This window comes from Anas platyrhynchos, chromosome 4 (genome assembly GCF_047663525.1).
Source record: "Anas platyrhynchos isolate ZD024472 breed Pekin duck chromosome 4, IASCAAS_PekinDuck_T2T, whole genome shotgun sequence".
Lineage (NCBI taxonomy): Eukaryota > Metazoa > Chordata > Aves > Anseriformes > Anatidae > Anas > Anas platyrhynchos.
This window is the reverse complement of record NC_092590.1, coordinates 55,916,787-55,935,982: the sequence shown is the minus strand read 5'-3', so window position 1 is coordinate 55,935,982 and position 19,196 is coordinate 55,916,787. Positions and strand designations below refer to the sequence as shown.

Here is a 19,196-nt window from a genome sequence, read left to right as displayed (position 1 = left end):
TCAGTTTCTGTACTGGAAAGCAGAAATGTATTGCCTCACCTATTTATACACCATTTTGTGGATTTGATTTTATCATAGCCCTGTATGTACAGTATCTTGCAGTAGTACTTGACAAACGATGTGTCCTCTGTGCTTAACATGCTTGCAGATCAGGAGCAAAAGATGAAGGAAAATCTGTGCCATTCATAAAATGACAAGAGTTTAGGATTAAGAGATACAGATAGGAAATGCAGAGACAGGTGAAAGTTGGTAGAAAGCAGTTAAAATGCAGCTTAAGAGGTTTGAGGAAAATGAAGAAAATTCTATATATAATCACAGGTTTGTATACATTCCTTTCAGAGGACAGCTTTGCTGTATAAGAGTTCTAAAATAAAATGCTACTTTTAACTTTCTTGATGTCCTTAAAATTAAAAAGGATTTCTAATGCACGCTTGATAAGCGTGAATACACTTTTTAGTGTTTAAAATGTGGATGTGATCAATGAGCGAGTGCTGAGACTGCTGTTGGAAGGATCTTGTCTCAGCTAAGAAAAATAATCTATTTAGCGTTTGGTTTGTGGAAGAGCATTGTGCATAGGAATAACAGGACTAGAAAGTTGTAAAAGTAGTGTGACCAAAGAAATTCTTTTAACTCCTATAGTTATCAGCAATTTCGCTGAACAGTGAGATCCAATGGCTACATCTCAGGTTCAGGGACCTGCTTCACAGCATTAATTGAGGAGACTTTCCAGTGTTTAAGCTAATTTGACGATGTTGGAAGATCTAAGTCTGTATTTAACTGTTGTTGGAACGTTGGTAGTGTTGGAAGGTATTTCAAAATGACTTCTGGCGTGCCCATGTGACAGTATCCAGGAAAACAGCTGGGGATAATTTTGGTGTATTCAAATGGGCAGTCATCCATTTCTCAGTAAAGCAAGGCTGTGTTGGACTTGCAAACCTCCTGAAATATGTCATATCTTATGTCTTTGTTCTGTTTTTAGCTTGATCTTTCCTAAATTAGTATTTTTCCATGATATGATTATAAATGGTGCATTTTAAATGTTTACTTAATATACTGCATGTAATAACCATTTTATTTTATTTATTTATTTTAATTTTCTTGTGTTTTAGGTGCGGTTTATCACCAAAATATGGCATCCTAATATTAGCTCAGTTACTGGGGCCATTTGTTTGGATATACTGAAAGATCAATGGTAAGATTCCCTACAGGCTTAAATATGCAAAATCAAGTATACCAGCCTCCTGGATGGGAGGCAGCAGCTCATGTTTGCATCTTTAATTTCATGTGTCCTTAAAGTATTGCATTAGACTATTTTGAGTTGAAAAGAGGATCCTAATGAAATAGCTGGGTAGTAATTTTGGGAAGTACTAAGTACTGATATTAACTGAGTAGAGAGCTAGCTTTTTTTTTTTTTTTGCATTAGGATTAGGGCGAGCATTTAATTGTTAATGATTTTTATGTAATTCTCCAGTAACAAATGCTACCTGTTGCCTCCTGAATTTTGTCCTTTCAGCCTCCTGAGGTGTAAGCAGAAAAACCAAGTGCTTATCTTCATTGTGATTCTTGGCTTGTGCTTCCAAATAAAATTAGTTCCCAAAGAGCTAAAGCAACACATGGAGTATATCTGGGAATCTAAGAGTGTAAAAGGTAACAGGTAGACAATAGGAAAGAGAAGGAGACCACCATCCTAATTCTGTCTAGGTTATAGTTGGTAATACTTACGATGTGAACCTCTAAACCATTTGCAGTTAAATTGCTTGTCAATTGCTGACTTTGATTACTTGTTACTGTAACAGCTCTGAAAAGATTGTAATGACCAAAATCCTTGGAACAGATCTCTAAGTGTCCAAACTGTAACAGCCAAGCTCATTGTAGGCTTGTTTTTCCAAGTGGCACAATATGAAGTACGTGCACCACTCATGCTGTAGTTCTGATGTCCAGCATAAGAGTGGAGTTCATCTTTGTTTCTTTCCTCCGTGTCTGCTCCAAAAGAATAGGAGTTGTAATTCCCAGCTAGATCGATGCTCCTGACTTCCACAACTTAATCAAGACCAGTGTTGGCCAAGCAGGTGTCAGCTGGGTTTGGAAGAGAAACTCTAGAGCAGAAAGCTCAAGTTCAGGTCTTACAGTTGACACATTGGGAGTATGCTTCTGTGTGGTGATAAGATTATGTGAAACATGGCAGGGTATGGTGCATAACTAAAATGAAATACTAAGAAGCTGTACTTGTCATTACTTGTCTTTTAATTATTGGAAGTGCTTGATTTTCTTGCAATCTTGCAGCACTTGACTATATTTCAAGCAGTTTTTCTATCACTAAAGCCAGTACTTCCCTAACCTACACGTAGCTATTTATCCCACCCTACAACTGTACTGGAGATGCACAGTTGAAGAAATATTTAAGTGCAGTTTCCTCAGATAATAACCAGATTAGCGAAAGGGCAGAAGGAAGGCTGGCTGGTTGATTTCTGTGCTGGATTTTTTTTCTTTGGTTGGTTGTTTTGGGGTTGTTTTTAGTCAAAATAACAAACTTTGGGGGATCTTTTTAAGAGATTGTTTCATTGATCTGATCTAGAGCATGTGAGCCTACCTGGGAGAGGAGGTTTCACTCGGGTAAGACTTAGATAGTGAGTGCACGGGAAGGCATTCTTTATTTCTAGCAACAAAGATGGCTAACAGGGAACTGCATCCTAGTGTCATTAATACTCTCCTGCAAGGAATTTGTCCAAAGCTTATAAGTTCAGGGTTGTCTTTTTTTTTTTCTTCCATCTTTTGCTGATACTTTACGTGCTGTCGGGTTGCTTCATTCACACTATCAAGGTCTGTGACTTTAACAAGTATCTTCAAGGCTATCTGAAGCTCCTAAACACCTGTGTTTTTTTAAATGATATCTGTCACTTTCTACTGAAAACTTGGAGGAAACAGTTCCTAGCAGAAGTCTTCCGTATTTATCATATTTGGAAATAATGCAAAGTCATTTAACAGATTTTTTAAAAAACATTTTCTTGTTGTCATCATGTTAATATATTCCCTAATTATTGTTTCCTGTGAGGAAGGATGAATATTCTTGCCTCTGCAGCAGTGGACTAGGATTCAGGAGACCACACTTTGGAACAGGTCCTGGAACAGGTCACCTTTGTCTTTGAGCATTGCCAGACATTGACTTAAAACTCAGTCTTATCCCACACAGTTGCTGCTGCTTTAGGAATTAGGCAGTTAATGGCTTTCAGATGAAAGTTCCTGGCCTCTTCAGCTGCTGATCAAGCTAAAAAATGTAAAATATCAAAAGGCAACAGACAAACATTTAAGACCCAAAGAAAGAATGAGCTTCCTCTTCTATTTTTTTTTTTTTTCAAATTGAAATTTGGCAAGGAAGGCCAGGAGAGGAGATTTGACTTGTGCTCTTGTGATCTGTGAAAGTTAGGTCTTGCACAGATCGCCTAATCTGTGTCTTAGTTCTGCCAATAAAGAAAGCATCTTACCTTCCATCATCAAGATGTATACAAAATAGGGGTATTTGAACAAGAACTGCCTTCTGTGTATTTAAACTCTGGCACAGGGAGCACCAATATCACACCAGTTGTGCATCATTGAACTCTTCCTTTGTAATGCTGTCTTCATCTAGAAACACTGAGGGAAGAATTTCACAGAACTTGGTGGTAGCAGTGGGGTAAGGCTGCTTATGTGCTATATGCCCTTTCCAAAATGACTCTTGATGTAGTGATCCCTTAATTTTCTAATGTGTTGCTCTCGGCGATTTTTTGTGTGTGGTCATCTTTGTTCTGTGTTTTTTTTAAATCACAGCATGGTAAGTGAAAATTGCTAGCGTGGTGTTGAAATGCTTTTCCAAGCCCCAGGTCCTGTGGGAGAAAGGACATGGTTCTGGCTACATCCATCCTTTCTTGTTTGAACAATTTCAGTGTGATAGTTATTGATATCTGAGATGTTCTGGTAGTTTTGTTCTAGAAGGTAGACGTAGTCTCAATCTCTCAAGTCAAATCTCTTAGTAACAAGCTCAGTTTCTGAAGTGCCTTTGACTTGTAATGGTCTTAATGGAATAATACTCTTGTTGCTGTGTTTTAAATGTAACTTGTAAATTCCAGTGTGTATCTGTGGTTTTCATTGAGGTCGGTGGGAGCTGAAGGACAGAACTTGGGCCTATGAGAATTTGGGCCTAATATTGCTTTTTTTAAGAGTTAATAAAATGATATACATGACAAATACAAACACAATTTTCATGTATTTCTGTAGTTAAGACATGTTTCTCCCATACTTACCCATCCCATGGTAATGATTTTCTATTCTAATGAGCATGGCTGAGATATTGTTATGCATATTGGCAGAAGCTTTTGTCAGATTGTGAAGTAATGCCTTTAAATGTTTTTGTAATGAGTTTAATGAATTTCTTTCTCCACAGTATATGGTTGATGCTGAAATTCTCTGCAGCTGTGGATTTTCATGTTTAGATTTGTAAATACCTGTTGTGCCACTTTGTTTGCAAAACAACTATTGTTTGCTGGTGGAATTAAAATTGGTGTATGATTTTATAGGAAGAATATCTTTTTATGCTGATCTGATCTGACTCCTGTTATGTGGTTTCTCTTAATGTAGCCTATATTTATCTTCCGGGCTAGTGTTCTATCCCTTAATTTTACTCTTAAATAGAAAATGTATCCGATACTTTTTGTTGAAATCTGAGAGCCAAATTGTTTGAAAGCTGTTTTGCATGCATCCCTTGAGCAGTGAATATCAAACGGGCGTGTTGTGGCTGTGTGCTGCTACAAAAAAACTATTGGCTGTTGTGGTTTTGACAAGCAAAATAAAAATTAATTAGAAGAGCGTGGCTATGCTGGAGCATTCAAGCTTCAGTTTTAGTTGAGATGCAAAATCGTTATTATAGAAGATAATGCAATTTTAATGCATAGGCAACAACCAGTTAGTAGTAATCATCCTGGGCATCTATACCTGCTGGGTTTTGTTCAGGTTGTTTGAGGAATGCAGCCTCTTCAGAGCTTTGAGAGGAATGTGGAGAACATTAACGCTGTTTGAGGTAACTCACTGGCATCCTGCCATCCCCCCCAGCCCTGATGTCAAAGCCCCCCCTGTCCAGTCTTGTATCTCTCCTCTTGTTAGTGACTCTACAGCAGGCTTCTGCTTAAAGGCCTGATTCACCTCCTCCCTCCATAAACCCTTGGTACAAATTCCCAGAGCTTTTTCTCTTGGATCAACAAGTTTAGTTTTACCACAAATTGAATAAATATTGCGGATTATTTAATTAAAATAAAAAAAGCAGTTTCCAGCAACCATGCTTGGTTGACAGAGCAGAACAGCAGTCAGCTGGCCGCAGCCGTTGTGCTGGGCTACCTTTCAAAGGTGAAGTACCAGAAAGGCTGTGTTCTGAGAGGGGTGTGTGGAGCATAAAGAGAAAATTACTTAGCCTTTAAAAATGATGGAAGAGGGAGAGAAACTGGCAGTGTTTTGTAATCCTCTTAGGGCTCTTTCAGCTTATCAAAAGGTAAGGGATTTCTTACCTCGGGCGTGCTGGGCACAACTGGATTGCCATGTTTTATAATATTAGCATTGTGTTCACCCCCAGCTAAGGCTGCTTATTTTTAATGGAAAAGCCCCAAGATTAAAGAAAAAAAAGGCAAGCATGTCTGCATATGATGTATAGGCATCAGATCCATCAGCTTCCTGATTCACTCAAGGTTTCCCTTAGTGGAGTACGTTTCTGCAATTCACTTACAAATTTAACAAATACCATGCCAATAGAAAGCCTGTATGGGGAGAGGAGGTGCAGGGTAGGGGCTTTTGGTTTGAACTCCTTTCCCATTTCCCACCCATTTTATGTATGTCAAGATAGCAACCCTGTGTAGTGGCTAAGCAGTGTTTTGGGGCAGGGTCAGGAGTTACTAAGTTTAAAAGAACCAGAAGCCAGTAGCGTTACGGGACTTGTTGCAGGGCAAATAGGATGCTGGGATGTAAAAGGTTTACCTTCAAAGCTCATGATATAAGCTGCCTGTTTTTTATATATAATTTATAAGGTTTCAAGTGAGTTGCTGTACCCTCTTTGAGCACTGTGCTCCAGGAAAGACAGGAACCATTGGAAAAATCCAGACCAAAGCAATAAGACTGATGGCCTAAGCAAATGTGACCTTAGCAAACCGTTTCAGCATGCCGAGTAGCGATCACAGTGAAGCACTGAAACAGATTTTCCAAGAAACTTGTGAGGCTCCAGTTAAGAACAAATTAGACAAAAATCTGTCAAGAGTAATACAAACCCGTGCCTTTAGCAAAGAGAAGAAGGGGAAAAATAATTTAAACCCAAACGTGCAGCTAGCTTGTGTTACTAAAGGGAATTGCTTGAACTCGATGATAGCATGTTGGTGCATAAATCCACACCTAGAAATGAGCTTCAAGTAGAAGAGGAGTTGGAAATCTTTTTTCTTCAGAACTATGTTCCTGCAAAATAAGCCTTTGAGGAACACTGGAAAAGGCAGATGATGGCTTTCAGTTGCAAGTTGGTCTTAAGGAAAATCCTCACAACTTTTTTTGCAGTGCGTTCTTTGTAGCTTGTGGGTCAGGGATTTTGTGTGTGCCTCTGTGTTTTCTTGTTTGTTGTGTTTGGGTTTTTTTGTGCCACTGTCAGCCTAGATTTTACTCCAGAACTGATGATGACAATTGTTTCTGCTCTTTGCTAATGAGGAACAGGTCCTGCTTTTCCAGTGTCTGTGAATGTAATTCTGCACAGTCATCTCTATTTGCTTTACTCTCCCCAGAGAAAGTAATGGGAAGAAAGAAGAGGACTTTTTTAAGGAAATGGGGGAATAAGAATCTATTTTTAGCTGTCCCTCCAGTTTCTTCTGGGAATCTTAATTTGTTTCTGAAAAATTAAGTCTAAACTATATAAGTACAAAGTCTTTTTTTTTAAGCTTTGATCAGGAAAGGCAATGGATGTCCTCAAGGTAGAAAATGTTAAATGAGTATATGATAGCTACACTAAATATGTCAGATTTTCTTTACTGTTAATCATAAACCTTAATTTCCATTTTCAATAGGAATAACCTGCTACAGTTTCAGCTTTTTAATAACTTAAGGATATTTCTTTGGTTGTATCCAATGAAGGCTGTCTTATTATGCATGAGATGAGGAAGCCATTCTGGGAACTGAGACTTGAAAAGTTGTAAACTACATTTTTAAACCTCTTTACATATGTAGCTAAACTAGTCATGTCTATAAGCTTATTTTTTAGAGTTTGAGTTGTGAGTTAGCATATAGCCATCTGTATATCCAAATGGATGAGGTATTTATTTTTATTACTCACTTTGAAATCGGAATGTCAGAACAGAAGTTCAAGTCTCAGTATGCTTTATATAAAAATCTACAAACGTAACAGCTGAGTGAGGACTGGAAGGGCCTACCAGGCTTGAAAACCAGAGACTGCTGGAGCCACCACAGGACTCTTGTTCTAGCTGTTCATGGCACTTTTTGTCCTAGGTAATGCTCCTGCACCTCGATCTATCGTTTCTAGTCCTAAAAGGTACAGTGCAGATAGAAGTAAATTGCTTGTAAAAGTGCTGCTGAAACCCCTTTCTTGAGACTTACTCCAGTTTTACTAATGGTAGTATTTCCAGACACCTCTGAAGTAGGAATTGTGTAAAGGAAAGTCCAGAACAGCTTTAATTTGGTGAAAGTAATTACAGCATTGATTACAGTTGAGAGATACTTAATGTTAAGTCTTTCCTGAGAATGATACTGAGCAGCATAATGAAATAACTGGGCAAAAAACAACTTTGGGCTGTAGTAGTTTCTGAAATTCCATGCATAAAAATAAAAACTATGTCTCTTTGAGCTTTGGCCTGAAAGACTAGTGGCCTGTGACACCTAGGTGCCAGACTAGTTAAACACATTGCATTCAGATTTGGTCAATGTTAGCAGATACTTCTATGAGTTGTGCCAGCAATACGTGAGTTAAGCAGATGAATTTCAAAATGGTATCGGTCAGCAGAGATGACAGCACAGGAAATTTTAAGAGCAAAATAGCACAGGTGCATGTGAAGCAAAAATATTTTAATATTCTGTCACCCTGTTTTTGTGTGTGTGTGAGATTTAGGTATAGAAGAACAAGCTTTGTACTCCTGAGTTTCCTGAGTTAGCTACGTTCTCATCATGCAACTGAGGCTGTTTCAATAACTAGGTGTTCTTTATCTGATTAAACATCTTACTAGTTAATCCCAAGCTTTCTTTGTAATTTAAAGCAGCATTCTCTGGCTTGGGGGAAGCATTCAGCTTGGAAGTTGAAATACTTAATCTTAAATTGACTGGAAGAGTCTGAAATCCTGGGGAAAAAATGCTTAGTTACCTAAAGAATAGGTTTGGAGGGTTTGTGATGGTTTTGTGATTTGTCAGAGTACAGATCTTAAAGCATGAAGGCTTTTTTTTTTTGTTGTTCCGAGGAGTTAAGTTTACAAAGTTAAGCTTGAGGGACTTGAAGCTGATGTTGCGGTTGAATTAAGACAATATGTGCTAATTAAAATCTCTATCACTTGGGATGTTTCTCACTTGCATTTTGATGTGGAACATTGCACTGTGGAAGCTCAGTGTGATTGTCAAGCATTGGTATTTCTTTTTTTTTTTAAAAAAAAAAAAAGCTAAGTTTCTAGGAAAAACATTGAAGAATTAGAAATGGTTAGGGAAGAATGCCTTATTTGACTGTGAGTGACATAGCAGGAAAGCTGTGCATACACGTGCCTTGGGATATAATATTCAGGCGTCACAAACTTACTTCTCACATCTTACCAGCATCTGTTCATCAATATGCTGTGCCAGAGTACCTCGATACAGTGCTTATGTACTGGAAAACATTCGAGCTTCTGGAACCTGACACTGGAAATAGACTTGCAAACTGTTTATTTTTGTATCTGGACCATCAGGTGAAGCTCCACCCGCTCCATCAAACTCACTGCATTTACTTTCAGCCTTCTTGGGGGAAAAAAAAAAAGCAACTTTCTGTAGATTGATACTTCTGTTGATTGTGCCCGTGTTTCACAACTTTCGTTTAGCATTTCATGTGCCGTAACTACCTTGATCAAATGTAAGATGGCACATTTTCCCCCTTACCCTTCTACTAGTTCTTAAGCAGGGTAAATAGTTTTCTGTGTTAGTTTGAACATCCATCCCTGCTGGCACCACAACAATTGAGTCTACCTGGCTGCTCAGCTCAGTGGGGTACTTATTTGATTGCCAGTATGTGCCAGCCGACATGGCAGATCACAGAAATGATATTCATTATCTTTATATTATTGTATTAGTAACTTACTACGTAAATCATTGAACTTTATTGGGAAAAATGTCATATTTAAAATGGTACAATGCAAAAGATACCAAATGTGTAAAATTCCTCATCTGTTATGAGAATTTAAAATATAGGTCACTGTTTCTGTATATGCTATTTTGCTCTCAAGAGTGCCAGCAGAGGGAGCACACATGGGCTGCCGGTTCTGTACCTAGAGTTTATGCAGGGTACTTTTACTGGAAGTAAGGAAGGACAACGCAAACTTCAGGCTAATTTTCTTTGTGCAAGTGAAATTAATTTTAAGTGTATAAGGTCAATTGTGTAGGTCAAGGACCGTTCTCCAAACGCTTCAGAAAGCATTGTTAATGACAAAATCCACATTTAAAATTTCATTTCAGTATATATTGAATGGTGCTCTAGTTCCTCTGAGCTGCAGCAGTTTGAAATTGTGACATTTAGCTTTAAAAACTCTCTATATTTTTATATCTTCTGTTATAGGATTGTAACAGCACAGATGACTAAAGACATGGGATTTGGTAAAGTCATTTTCAAATTTTAATTTTAGGGCAGCAGCAATGACTCTAAGAACAGTGTTGTTATCACTGCAAGCGTTGTTGGCAGCTGCAGAACCAGATGATCCACAAGACGCAGTAGTGGCAAACCAGGTAAGGTGCTCAGCTGACTATGAACTTCTAACACATTTGTAACCTTCCTTAACTCAGATCAAGTCCCAAGCCTTGGGAGAGAGAGAGGTTTTAAATAATCTATTGGAAAATTGCTTTACAGTAAGCACGAGTTACTACAGTGTCTTTATGATCTTTACTCTCTAGGTTCCAAAGTAGCAGTTATTTTTACAGTGTCAAGAGATTTAGTGTCAGTTTTTTTCCTTATTTAGTTTGACATGAATGTCAGGAGATAACATAGTAAAACAAATTCCAGTATAACTTGCCTTTTAAAATCTTTTACTATTAAAAACGCTTTAACTATTAAAATGTGTTAAAGACAAGTTTTAACTTGGTGTTCATTGCATTTAGTTTGGCTTGTAGCTCCTCTCCTAGATTATTATGAATATTGTAGAGCACTGTATTTGATAATGTCAAAATTTTGAGTAATTACTTGTAGCATTCAGACCTGAGATGCATTTTATCTGAATGATACATCCTTTGTATTTAACCTTTGCAAGTACTTGGGGTAACTCTTTTAGTCACTAGTTAAATAGGTATCAGTAGAATTCTAATGCAATCAGCAAGGTTTGTTATTCTTGAGACAGTAGCAAGAATTTATAAAAATAGTGTTAATTGGGTCTTGTTCCACACCAATTCTACTTAAAATGTTGATTAAAGATAGGAATGATCATTCCATGACTTAATAGTTTGACAATTTTCAGCAAAATCTCAAGTATGTATGTGTTGTTTGCCCTTTTTTTCTCAGGGGAGAAGGGAGAGTGAGGGCTTGGCTTTGCAATTGACTGATAATAAGGGTACATTTCAGTAACAAAAAACCCAGTCAAGGAAAAAGTTCTTCCATCATCGATCTTATCTCTATCTCCTCGAAGTCAGCACACTCTGGAAAAGAGAGACTTTTTAGGGAAAAGAAGCACCTACTTCTGTGTAGGATGATAGTTCATCAAACCTGTCAGGTTTTAGAGGGAAACACGAAGATGAGAGGTAGCCCAGTATGTCACAGGGTGGAACAGCTGGTTTAAAGCTACTCAAATGTGTATATTCAGGTGTAAGTGTAGAACATCTGCTTCTGTTGGACTGAACCCCTGTAGGCAGGGGGAAATCCTTGCAAAGGCCAGCAAAGCCACCAGGCGTCCTATGCAGATGATGCCCCTGCACAGGTTTTTCTTGCCAGATGTTTGTCCTTGCTGTCACATCCTCTTTTCAGGTAAACAAAAATCAGTTTTTCATTTTTCACAAAGAAGAAAAATGGAGTTTCCCATTCTGGCTGCTGCTACTAGAATTTTGTGTGGGAATCCTAACAGTCCCATAGAAACATTTCAGCTGGAAATTGTTTTCTCTCAGACAAAAGACTTCAGGAATCTTCCTGGACTCTGAAGAGCAATTTTCCAGGCTGCCTTTTAGGTGCCTGTAGGGATGTGTGCAGTGGGACTGTGGCACGGCTGGTGTGGGGAGGATTCAGTTCTCCTGGTCCCTGCAAATATCTGCATGAAAGCTGCGTTAGCAGATTGGCTTTCAGTTATGTGCTTGTGTACGTCAGTAGAAAGTGATTATAGTCCCTGTGAGAGATGTGATGGTAAGCATCCAGATCCTCCATGTGGGGTGGATGGTTTCTCTTGTGTCCCCTCTCCCATATCTCAAATAAAATAAAATAAAATAAAATTAAAAAAAAAAACTTTTTTCAAAACCCCAAATTTACAAGGAATTATTTCTCCTCCATGCTTTTACTTAGTGAATTTACTGAACTATTTGTTAGACTGCTAAACTGTCCAGGTAAATGGTAGTGTCCTAGAAGAGCTAAGCTAAATCTCCAGGAGAGCACAGTGGTGTTCTGCTTAAATACAGGTGTTTTTGTTTTAAGTACAGCAACGTAATTGACTGTGATTCCTGATATAGAGACAACAGTAAAGGTGCCTGTAGGCTTCTCAGTTCAGGGAGCTGGATTATTTACAGATAACTAAAGCAATTTTATTTATAGAACAGCGAAAGCTAGTTCTGAATAAAGTGTGGTTATGCAAACACAACTTCAGTGCTTTGCGCTTCATCTGGTTGTTTATTAGGCTTGTGGTGTGTTCAAATATATTAAAAACAGAACAACAAAAAAATCATAATAACTTGGGGGGAAGATACGTTAAGAGCAGAAAAATACAGTACCCCAGGAGGCTACTGATGCTACACTTACTGCTTCCTTGTTTCTTCAGTTATAATAAGAAATTTATGTCAGATTACTGTGTGTGTATAATAACACTGAGTTATTCCCAACAGTAGTTTCTCTCATGTTTGTTTTAATGCCATTAATAACTGGATAGTAGCTACACAGATTACTTAATGTAGGGCAGAATTAGTGTGAGGTGTACAGAGCACACAGTGCAGTGGGGTTGGAGTGTGTGCTGTTGGAAATAAAATGGAATGTGAGCAGTGTTCTCTTGAAATGTGTTTTACAGATGTAATGATCATTTACATGCACTGGTAAAATACATAGAATGATAATAAGTTGTATTTCTATCCTTAAAATGTGTCTAAATAGTTTAATAGTGTATTTCCCAGTATTGTCTTATTATTTAGTGCTAAAAGTAATTGCATGACTAAGGATGGGAAAATATTTTTTCAACTGTAATGATAAAGGGGGAAGAAGTTGTCTTTTAATAAAACAATATGTGGTTATCTTGATTTTAAAAAATCTATTTTATAGATGAAAGTTGCTAAAATAGGAAACTCCTCCTGCTTTGTTGTGTACCACTTATGACAGCTGACCCACTTTCTTGTCTTTGAGTTCCTGGCACTGGCTGAAAACTCTGCTCTGGTCCGTTCTGTTGTTTACCAGAAAACTTGTTAGTGGCAAAATGGGTGCAAAATAATACTTACGTGCCCTGTGTGGTTTTTATTTTCTGATAATCGGTAGCTTGCATAGAGTTGTGATGTCCTGTTTTCTCACACATGTTCACCTGTTTTTTCAGCCCTTTTTTGGTCACACATACTACCCTTATATATCCTTATTTTCCAGAGGAAGCCCAGCAGTAAAATGCCAACCCTCCCCAAAAAACTGCAGAACTGCTTGCAGTGTGCAAAACCAGGCATATTTCCTAGTGATTAGAGAAACATGTTGGTGTGCAGTGCATATATTCAGCAGATGTCAACACAGGGGCAGCTTGTGCTTTGCTGCACTGAATGTAAAATCTCAGTAGCTGTGCTAAACACGGCCACTTAGCTCCCGATCGATGCAGCTGAGAGCAGTAACTGATTGTACTCATAAAATACCTGTAGTGCATAACTTAATCTAAAGGCAAACACATGAAATTAAATGCTTGCACAGGCTTTCTCTACAAGAAATCCTCGCCTCCAAGTTTCATTTCAAAAATACGGGGGTGATCTGTGTGAAACAGTGTTGAAGGTGTTACAGAAAGAATTACGGGTAGGAATCTGCCGCATCATCGTACTGTTTGCTTGGACTGCTGAGCTGACTTAACTTTCCCATTCTCCCCTCTCTCTCTTTTGTGTAGTACAAACAAAATCCAGAAATGTTTAAACAGACAGCTCGACTTTGGGCACATGTGTATGCTGGAGCACCAGTTTCTAGTCCAGAATACACCAGAAAAATAGAAAACCTTTGTGCTATGGGCTTTGATAGGGTAAGTATCTATTAACTTAAATGTTCTTCCACCTCCGCCTTTTTTGAAATAATCTTCTTATAAATGATCAGTTATTTCTTGACAAGTGGCAAATGTGTTCTGATCAATCTGCAAACTTCTCATTCTGTTTCTCAGCTTCAGGCTCACACATTTTAAATACTGTTTTGCTTTTTGTTTTCTCATTGCAGAATGCAGTAATAGTGGCCTTGTCTTCAAAATCATGGGATGTAGAGACTGCAACAGAATTACTCCTGAGTAACTGAGCCATGTAGAGAGAGCTGCTTCGGTAGTCCAGCTTGCCCCTTCTGGAGGAGCATCACCATCTGTTATTTTTAGGATTCTATATAGATTCTCTTTTAAAACTGGCACTCTTGCCTGATGATGCTATCTAGGCACTATTGGAGACTGAAAAACCGCTCTGTAAATAAAGCTAATTAAACGTCTGTGTAAATTTAAAAAGGGGAAATACTTTAATTTTTTTCTTACTAAATATTGTAAAAATTCTTTGAGCTCAGCTAAAATAATGGGGGAAAAACATGCCTACTTTAGTGTTTAGCAGTGTGACGAAGACTAGCAGGAACTTGCTTCAGGATTTTGATTTAGTAATTCAGAAAGCAACATTTTTGAGTGTTAGTCATCAAAATTGTTGGTGCCACTCATCACAGCTATCTTACTGTTTTTAACATGGATCCTATGTGCCTGTGGATTGACCTATATTTGCATGCTTGTACTTAATAGACGTATTAGGTAGGGTCGCTGAAGAGAGCACCATTTAAATACTCGAGTGTTCTTGTACCTATTTTCCTGAAAGACTTAAAAGATTTACCCAAAGTTCCAAATGGTGACCTATTCAGAACCTTTTTCTTCCTAGCTTATAAAATGGGAAACCTCAGTGTCCTCTCCCTGACATCATACAGCTAAAAACCCTCGCTGGATTATTTCTCATTATCTGTTGGAATTGTGTGCCATTTACAGTAGCCTAGGCTCCCTTCTAAAGAATATATTTTGAATTATCAGTGATGATTTTCATCCATCGTATTTTCTACACATCTCATAAGGGTTTATTATGCCTCGATATAGCACAAAAAGATGGAGCTGGTTTTCTTTACTTTTCTTGTCTTAAATGGATGTAAAATGTTCAGTATATCCTGGATAATATGATTTCACTGGATTTGAAGGAGGAAAACGCTAATTCTCTAGCATACTGAGAATTATTTTTTTCTTTTGAGTACTTGATATGATGCAATCAGCTGTTTTTGCAGCAGTTTTCTAGCTTTATTTTGGGCTTCGATTTAAGGATTGCTTACCAGGTACTTTAAAATTCATCCTTGCTTGCATTTTTCTCTAGTTGACACATGGAGGCTGTGTTGGTGTTTTTTCTGTACATACTTCAAATGCACATAGAAGTAGAAGTGTGTTCTCAATTTAGCTTTCTTTTGGATTGATGTTTCTGATAAACGAGAACTGAACTCTTATCTTGGCTTGTACATACAGTCAGTCGTTTTATTCGTATTAAAATGACATTTCATCCCGAGTGCAAAAGCTTGAAAATTATTAGTTTTGCAACTTCAAACACTAGTACATCTATTTAAAGAGAGCGGTAATGCCTTTATGAATATGATGCTAACTCTTGAGAATATATCTGACAAGGAAGTTCAGAGAAATCCTGAGAATAGAGCGGGGATCGTTGATCATAAAGTACTGTACAAGTCATCTTTTCTGTCACTGTTTCTTCTCCTGAACAGTAGGATTCATGGGGCCGGGGTGGGGAAATACATGTCTGTTTGGGATTTTTCTTGAACTATGAAGTACAAGTTGCAGTAGTTTCACACTTCGTAGACAGTCTGTTTATAAATTGTGCGAGAGGAAATCAGAAACATTGTTGTATGTGTTAAATTACTGGAGCATAGTCATAGTAGAACAGAACCAGAAAATAGAGCTGTAGAGACCTAACTAGCTCAGGGATGTTCCCTGGGCTTTCTGTCTGACGTGTCCAAGCTTAAAATATTTCAGGGCACAGACAGTAAATACTTGTAACTCATATCAGTGCAATACTAAGTGCATCTGCTTAGTCTTTACAGCTTTTTAAGGTGTAGTCAGTGATTTTTTTTTCTTGAGTTAGTGTAAATCATTCTCGAAGATGCCAAAGGAAATTGTTTTGTCTTTCCTTATATTTATTTATATTTTTTTTACAAAAAAAAAACCTGCTACTGTTCGGCTGGTTTGCTAGGTGAAAACCAGGGGCGGTAGGAAACTCTGGCAGATGCCACTTGTGTTAACCTCACCTCGCTGTCTTTTGTTGTACAGGCTAAGAACTTCTTGGTTACATCAACACCTTTTTTTTTTTTTATACCCTGGTGGTAATTATAAATTGCTGACTACTTTCCCTCGTTCTTCGCTGCTATTTATCAAGAGAAGGAACTTGGAAATCATTGTCAGGGGATGTAAAACTTCTCAGTTACGGGCTGCTGAATGTGTCTTGACAAGACCGGTCTCCTCAGAACACCGCTGGGAGCGCGTGCCCGGCCATAACCCGAGCAGGTTGCCCAAACTGTGGCTGAGGGGGTGAAGGGAGATGGGGAGAACAGAGGAGAAGGTGAGGTGGTCAGGGCCGCCACTGCAACAATGTTTGTTGTGTTTTATTTCTCATGAAGTTACCTCATTTTCATCTACAGAAAAATGCTCGCCTTCCCCTGTCCCCTTGCGTATAGGCGCTGGACACTGCTTTTTGCCCTCCATCCGTGTGCTTTATAGCAAAGATACCTTGGTGCTAGCACAGATGCTGGCAGAGGGAAGCTTCTCAAGACCTGAGCTGGGAAGGAAAGGTGGCCCAGCATTTGGGGAGACATCTGCGGTCTGAAATTCCTATGAGTGGTGACGTGAGTCCTTTATAAGGAATGTTTTTGTATTCCTGGCAATTATCAGAGTTGAGTTTAGGGGTAACGTTGTACCAGGTTAGTCGAACTGCAGCTGGGGCTGAGCCCTAGAAGTTTACTGTTAGTGTTCATCATTGTGAGTTTGCACGTGTGAAATCCTCGTTCTGTTTCGTGTGAGCATCTCTGTTCAGGGCCCCGTGCGTTCGCAGGCTGCGGCATGTGCACTGCTTACTTAAAACAGGAAGGTGAAACACGGGGACAGTTGAGTTGCTTTCTAAGCACAAATAAACCCTGCGTTGTCTTCCGCCGTTGTTTAAGAAAACAGCTCGGAGCAGGGCTTTTGAAATCCAGATGGCCCAGTTGTGAGCAAGGTGTTGGTACTGGAGCTCGCTGCTTGCCAGAGCATCAGGCTTTGCTGCCCAACGCTGCGATGTGCATCTGGCCAAGTGGTTTCTCTCTCATTTTGTTGGTGGGGAACAAGCAACTCCTGTCACATCTAGTTCCTCAGACTTGAGTATGTTTTTGCTTAGAGGTAAAGAAGCGTCTTTGTGTTGCCAAAAGCCTGAGTTTTCCTCTGAGTGCCAAAAGTCCTCCCCGTATCACCCCCACTTGCCGAACTCGCAGCTTTCTCCCGTGAACAAGCTGTGTCCTCGGCGCGACGGACTGGTACAGCTCAGAGACAAAATCTTACCACATATCCTTCCAGCAAGACGTGGCACTCAGTGCTGCTCATTCTGCCTCGCCCAAACTTCCCATCGAAAGGACAAAGCTTGCCACAGCTTTCAAGTTCATAGCGGCAGCTTTTCATGCGAGTGAGCGGCTTTCTACCACGGCTCACGTCAGCTGCCAGAGCACATGGGGCCTTGACTCTAACTGGTTCAAGAGCATTTGTTTGAGGAATTAGGAACCAGTGGTGTAGGAATGTGTCCCTTTTTTTTTTTTTTTTTAATTACCATTGTATTTAACTCTTCCAAGTAAATTAGCATTGGAACACTGGCATAAGGAATATAGGCTTTTTTTTTTCGTGTGTGTGAAAAGAGGAATTAAATAGCCAGAAAGAAGCTTACCTTGTAATGCCAAATCTGCGTTAGATGGTGTGGGTAACAAACATTTAAACTATGCAAATCCGGGCTTAGCAGCTGTGAATCAGACCAGGCACTTCAGAGCATATGGATTGCTTGTTTGATGGGGGAAGAGGGAAGGGGAGGGGGAAAAGCAAACCTGAACAGTTTCAAGCAAGAGTTCTTGTTTACTGCATCGGTCATACGCTGTTACTGTGAAATGTTCCATTTTCAGAGCAAGGGGAAGCTGAGCTGTGTGCATGGCCCTTGCTTCCTTCCTAAATACCAACAAAAGCTAGCTTAGACTTGGAGGCTTGCCCAAAGGGGAAAATGATAAATAATTGAGCAGTGAAGGTTAGCTTTATTTAACGTCTGCTTATGAGCAGGCACAAGAAGATGAGAGGTCCCCTCCTGCTCTGTTTTGTTGGCTGTGGAAGCTGATCAAGAGCGTCTTGAGCGTAGCTCTGGCTTGTGATCCAGCGATTTGCTTTGTAGGACTTGATGAGCACTTGGCTAAGAAATAGCTCGCGAGAACGCATTTCATCACGCCATCTATTGCACCACTCATCGAGTGCCTAGGGCTCTTTCTGAGAAGACCACGTAGGTGGTTTCACTGCTACTGTCCTCATTTCCCCAGCGCAGCGTTCTCCCATGGCCAGGTAAAGGGACAGTCGCTTCTTTCCTCTTGTGAGTCCGATCTCCTCCAACACCATCGGTAACAACACGTAGCTTGCTCTTCCTGCCGGTGCTGTTAGCGTCATTGGCCGATTCATCCTTAGCCTCACAAGGCCAGCTGCCCTTACCCCATTTTGCTTCTTGCTCAGTTATCCCAGCTGCAGTGCTCTGTAGTCAGCGGCTCGAGTTTTCAGCTTTGTTCTCATTCAACAAACTCTTGCAAGTCATTTGCACTGTACTGTGACGTGATGTTCCTTCTCCGCTGTTACCTGCTTTGTAGGCATCCAAATAGCTAGCCGATTGCTTACGGTGCTGAGCCATTCATTGAAAATGTAAGTTGAGAGACTCAACAGCTGAGGAAATGTACTGTGAAAATGCTGTACTTGTCCATTTCTGGTTTCCGACAACTGCTGGTGCTCTGTTGTTGCGTCTGAAGGAGGCTGCCATCATAAGAACGCTGATGTCAACTGTTGAAGAACCCTGCTTTACACTTTCCTTTTCCATCCGAGATTCTGACTTTTCTTAAAAAATATATATATAAAAATAAATAAAAACAAAAAAATTACAGAAATATATATATATTGCAGGAGGTTGGTTCCTGAGCATCAGGCTTCCTGTAAAGGATGAGTGGGTGGGCTGGAATGCAGCATCAGTGTTTTTTGTCTTGAAAATAAAAACTACACAAACACTTTTGTACACAGATGATTTTTTAAATAAACACACATTTTAAAAGATGTTGATTTTCACTGGGAATGCTTAACAATAAATGCATGTTTCCCTGAAAGCAGTTTTCATTTTATTTCGACTTGTTCTGCTGTTACATAGTATACTGTTTCCATGTCAATAATGAGAGAGGAAGGATGAGAGTTGTCCTAATGCACATCGAAAACCTTGAGGAAGAAATTGTGTAAATATAATACGTGTGATGGAAGAGTGTGGTGTTTCACCTAAGACAGTAGGAAATGTATTTACGTAAA

General features: G+C 39.2%; 1 protein-coding gene across 5 annotated transcripts in view; it reads left to right on the top strand.

Annotated features, from left to right (window-relative positions):
* Window positions 1–18,953, top strand: part of UBE2K (ubiquitin conjugating enzyme E2 K) — a 40,609-nt gene extending 21,656 nt beyond the window's left edge. For 4 of the 5 annotated variants that reach the window (XM_027457224.3, XM_027457223.3, XM_027457226.3 and 1 more), the window contains 4 exons: window positions 1,110–1,192; window positions 9,861–9,960; window positions 13,479–13,607; window positions 13,796–15,141. In XM_027457224.3, coding sequence (XP_027313025.1) covers window positions 1,110–1,192; window positions 9,861–9,960; window positions 13,479–13,607; window positions 13,796–13,870 — 387 coding nt within the window. In that variant the 3' untranslated portion in view covers window positions 13,871–15,141. Of the gene's footprint in view, window positions 1–1,109; window positions 1,193–9,860; window positions 9,961–13,478; window positions 13,608–13,795 lie in introns of all 5 variants that reach the window. The other variant, XM_072037701.1, reaches the window with a different exon arrangement.
* The last annotated feature ends 243 nt before the right edge of the window (window positions 18,954–19,196 follow it).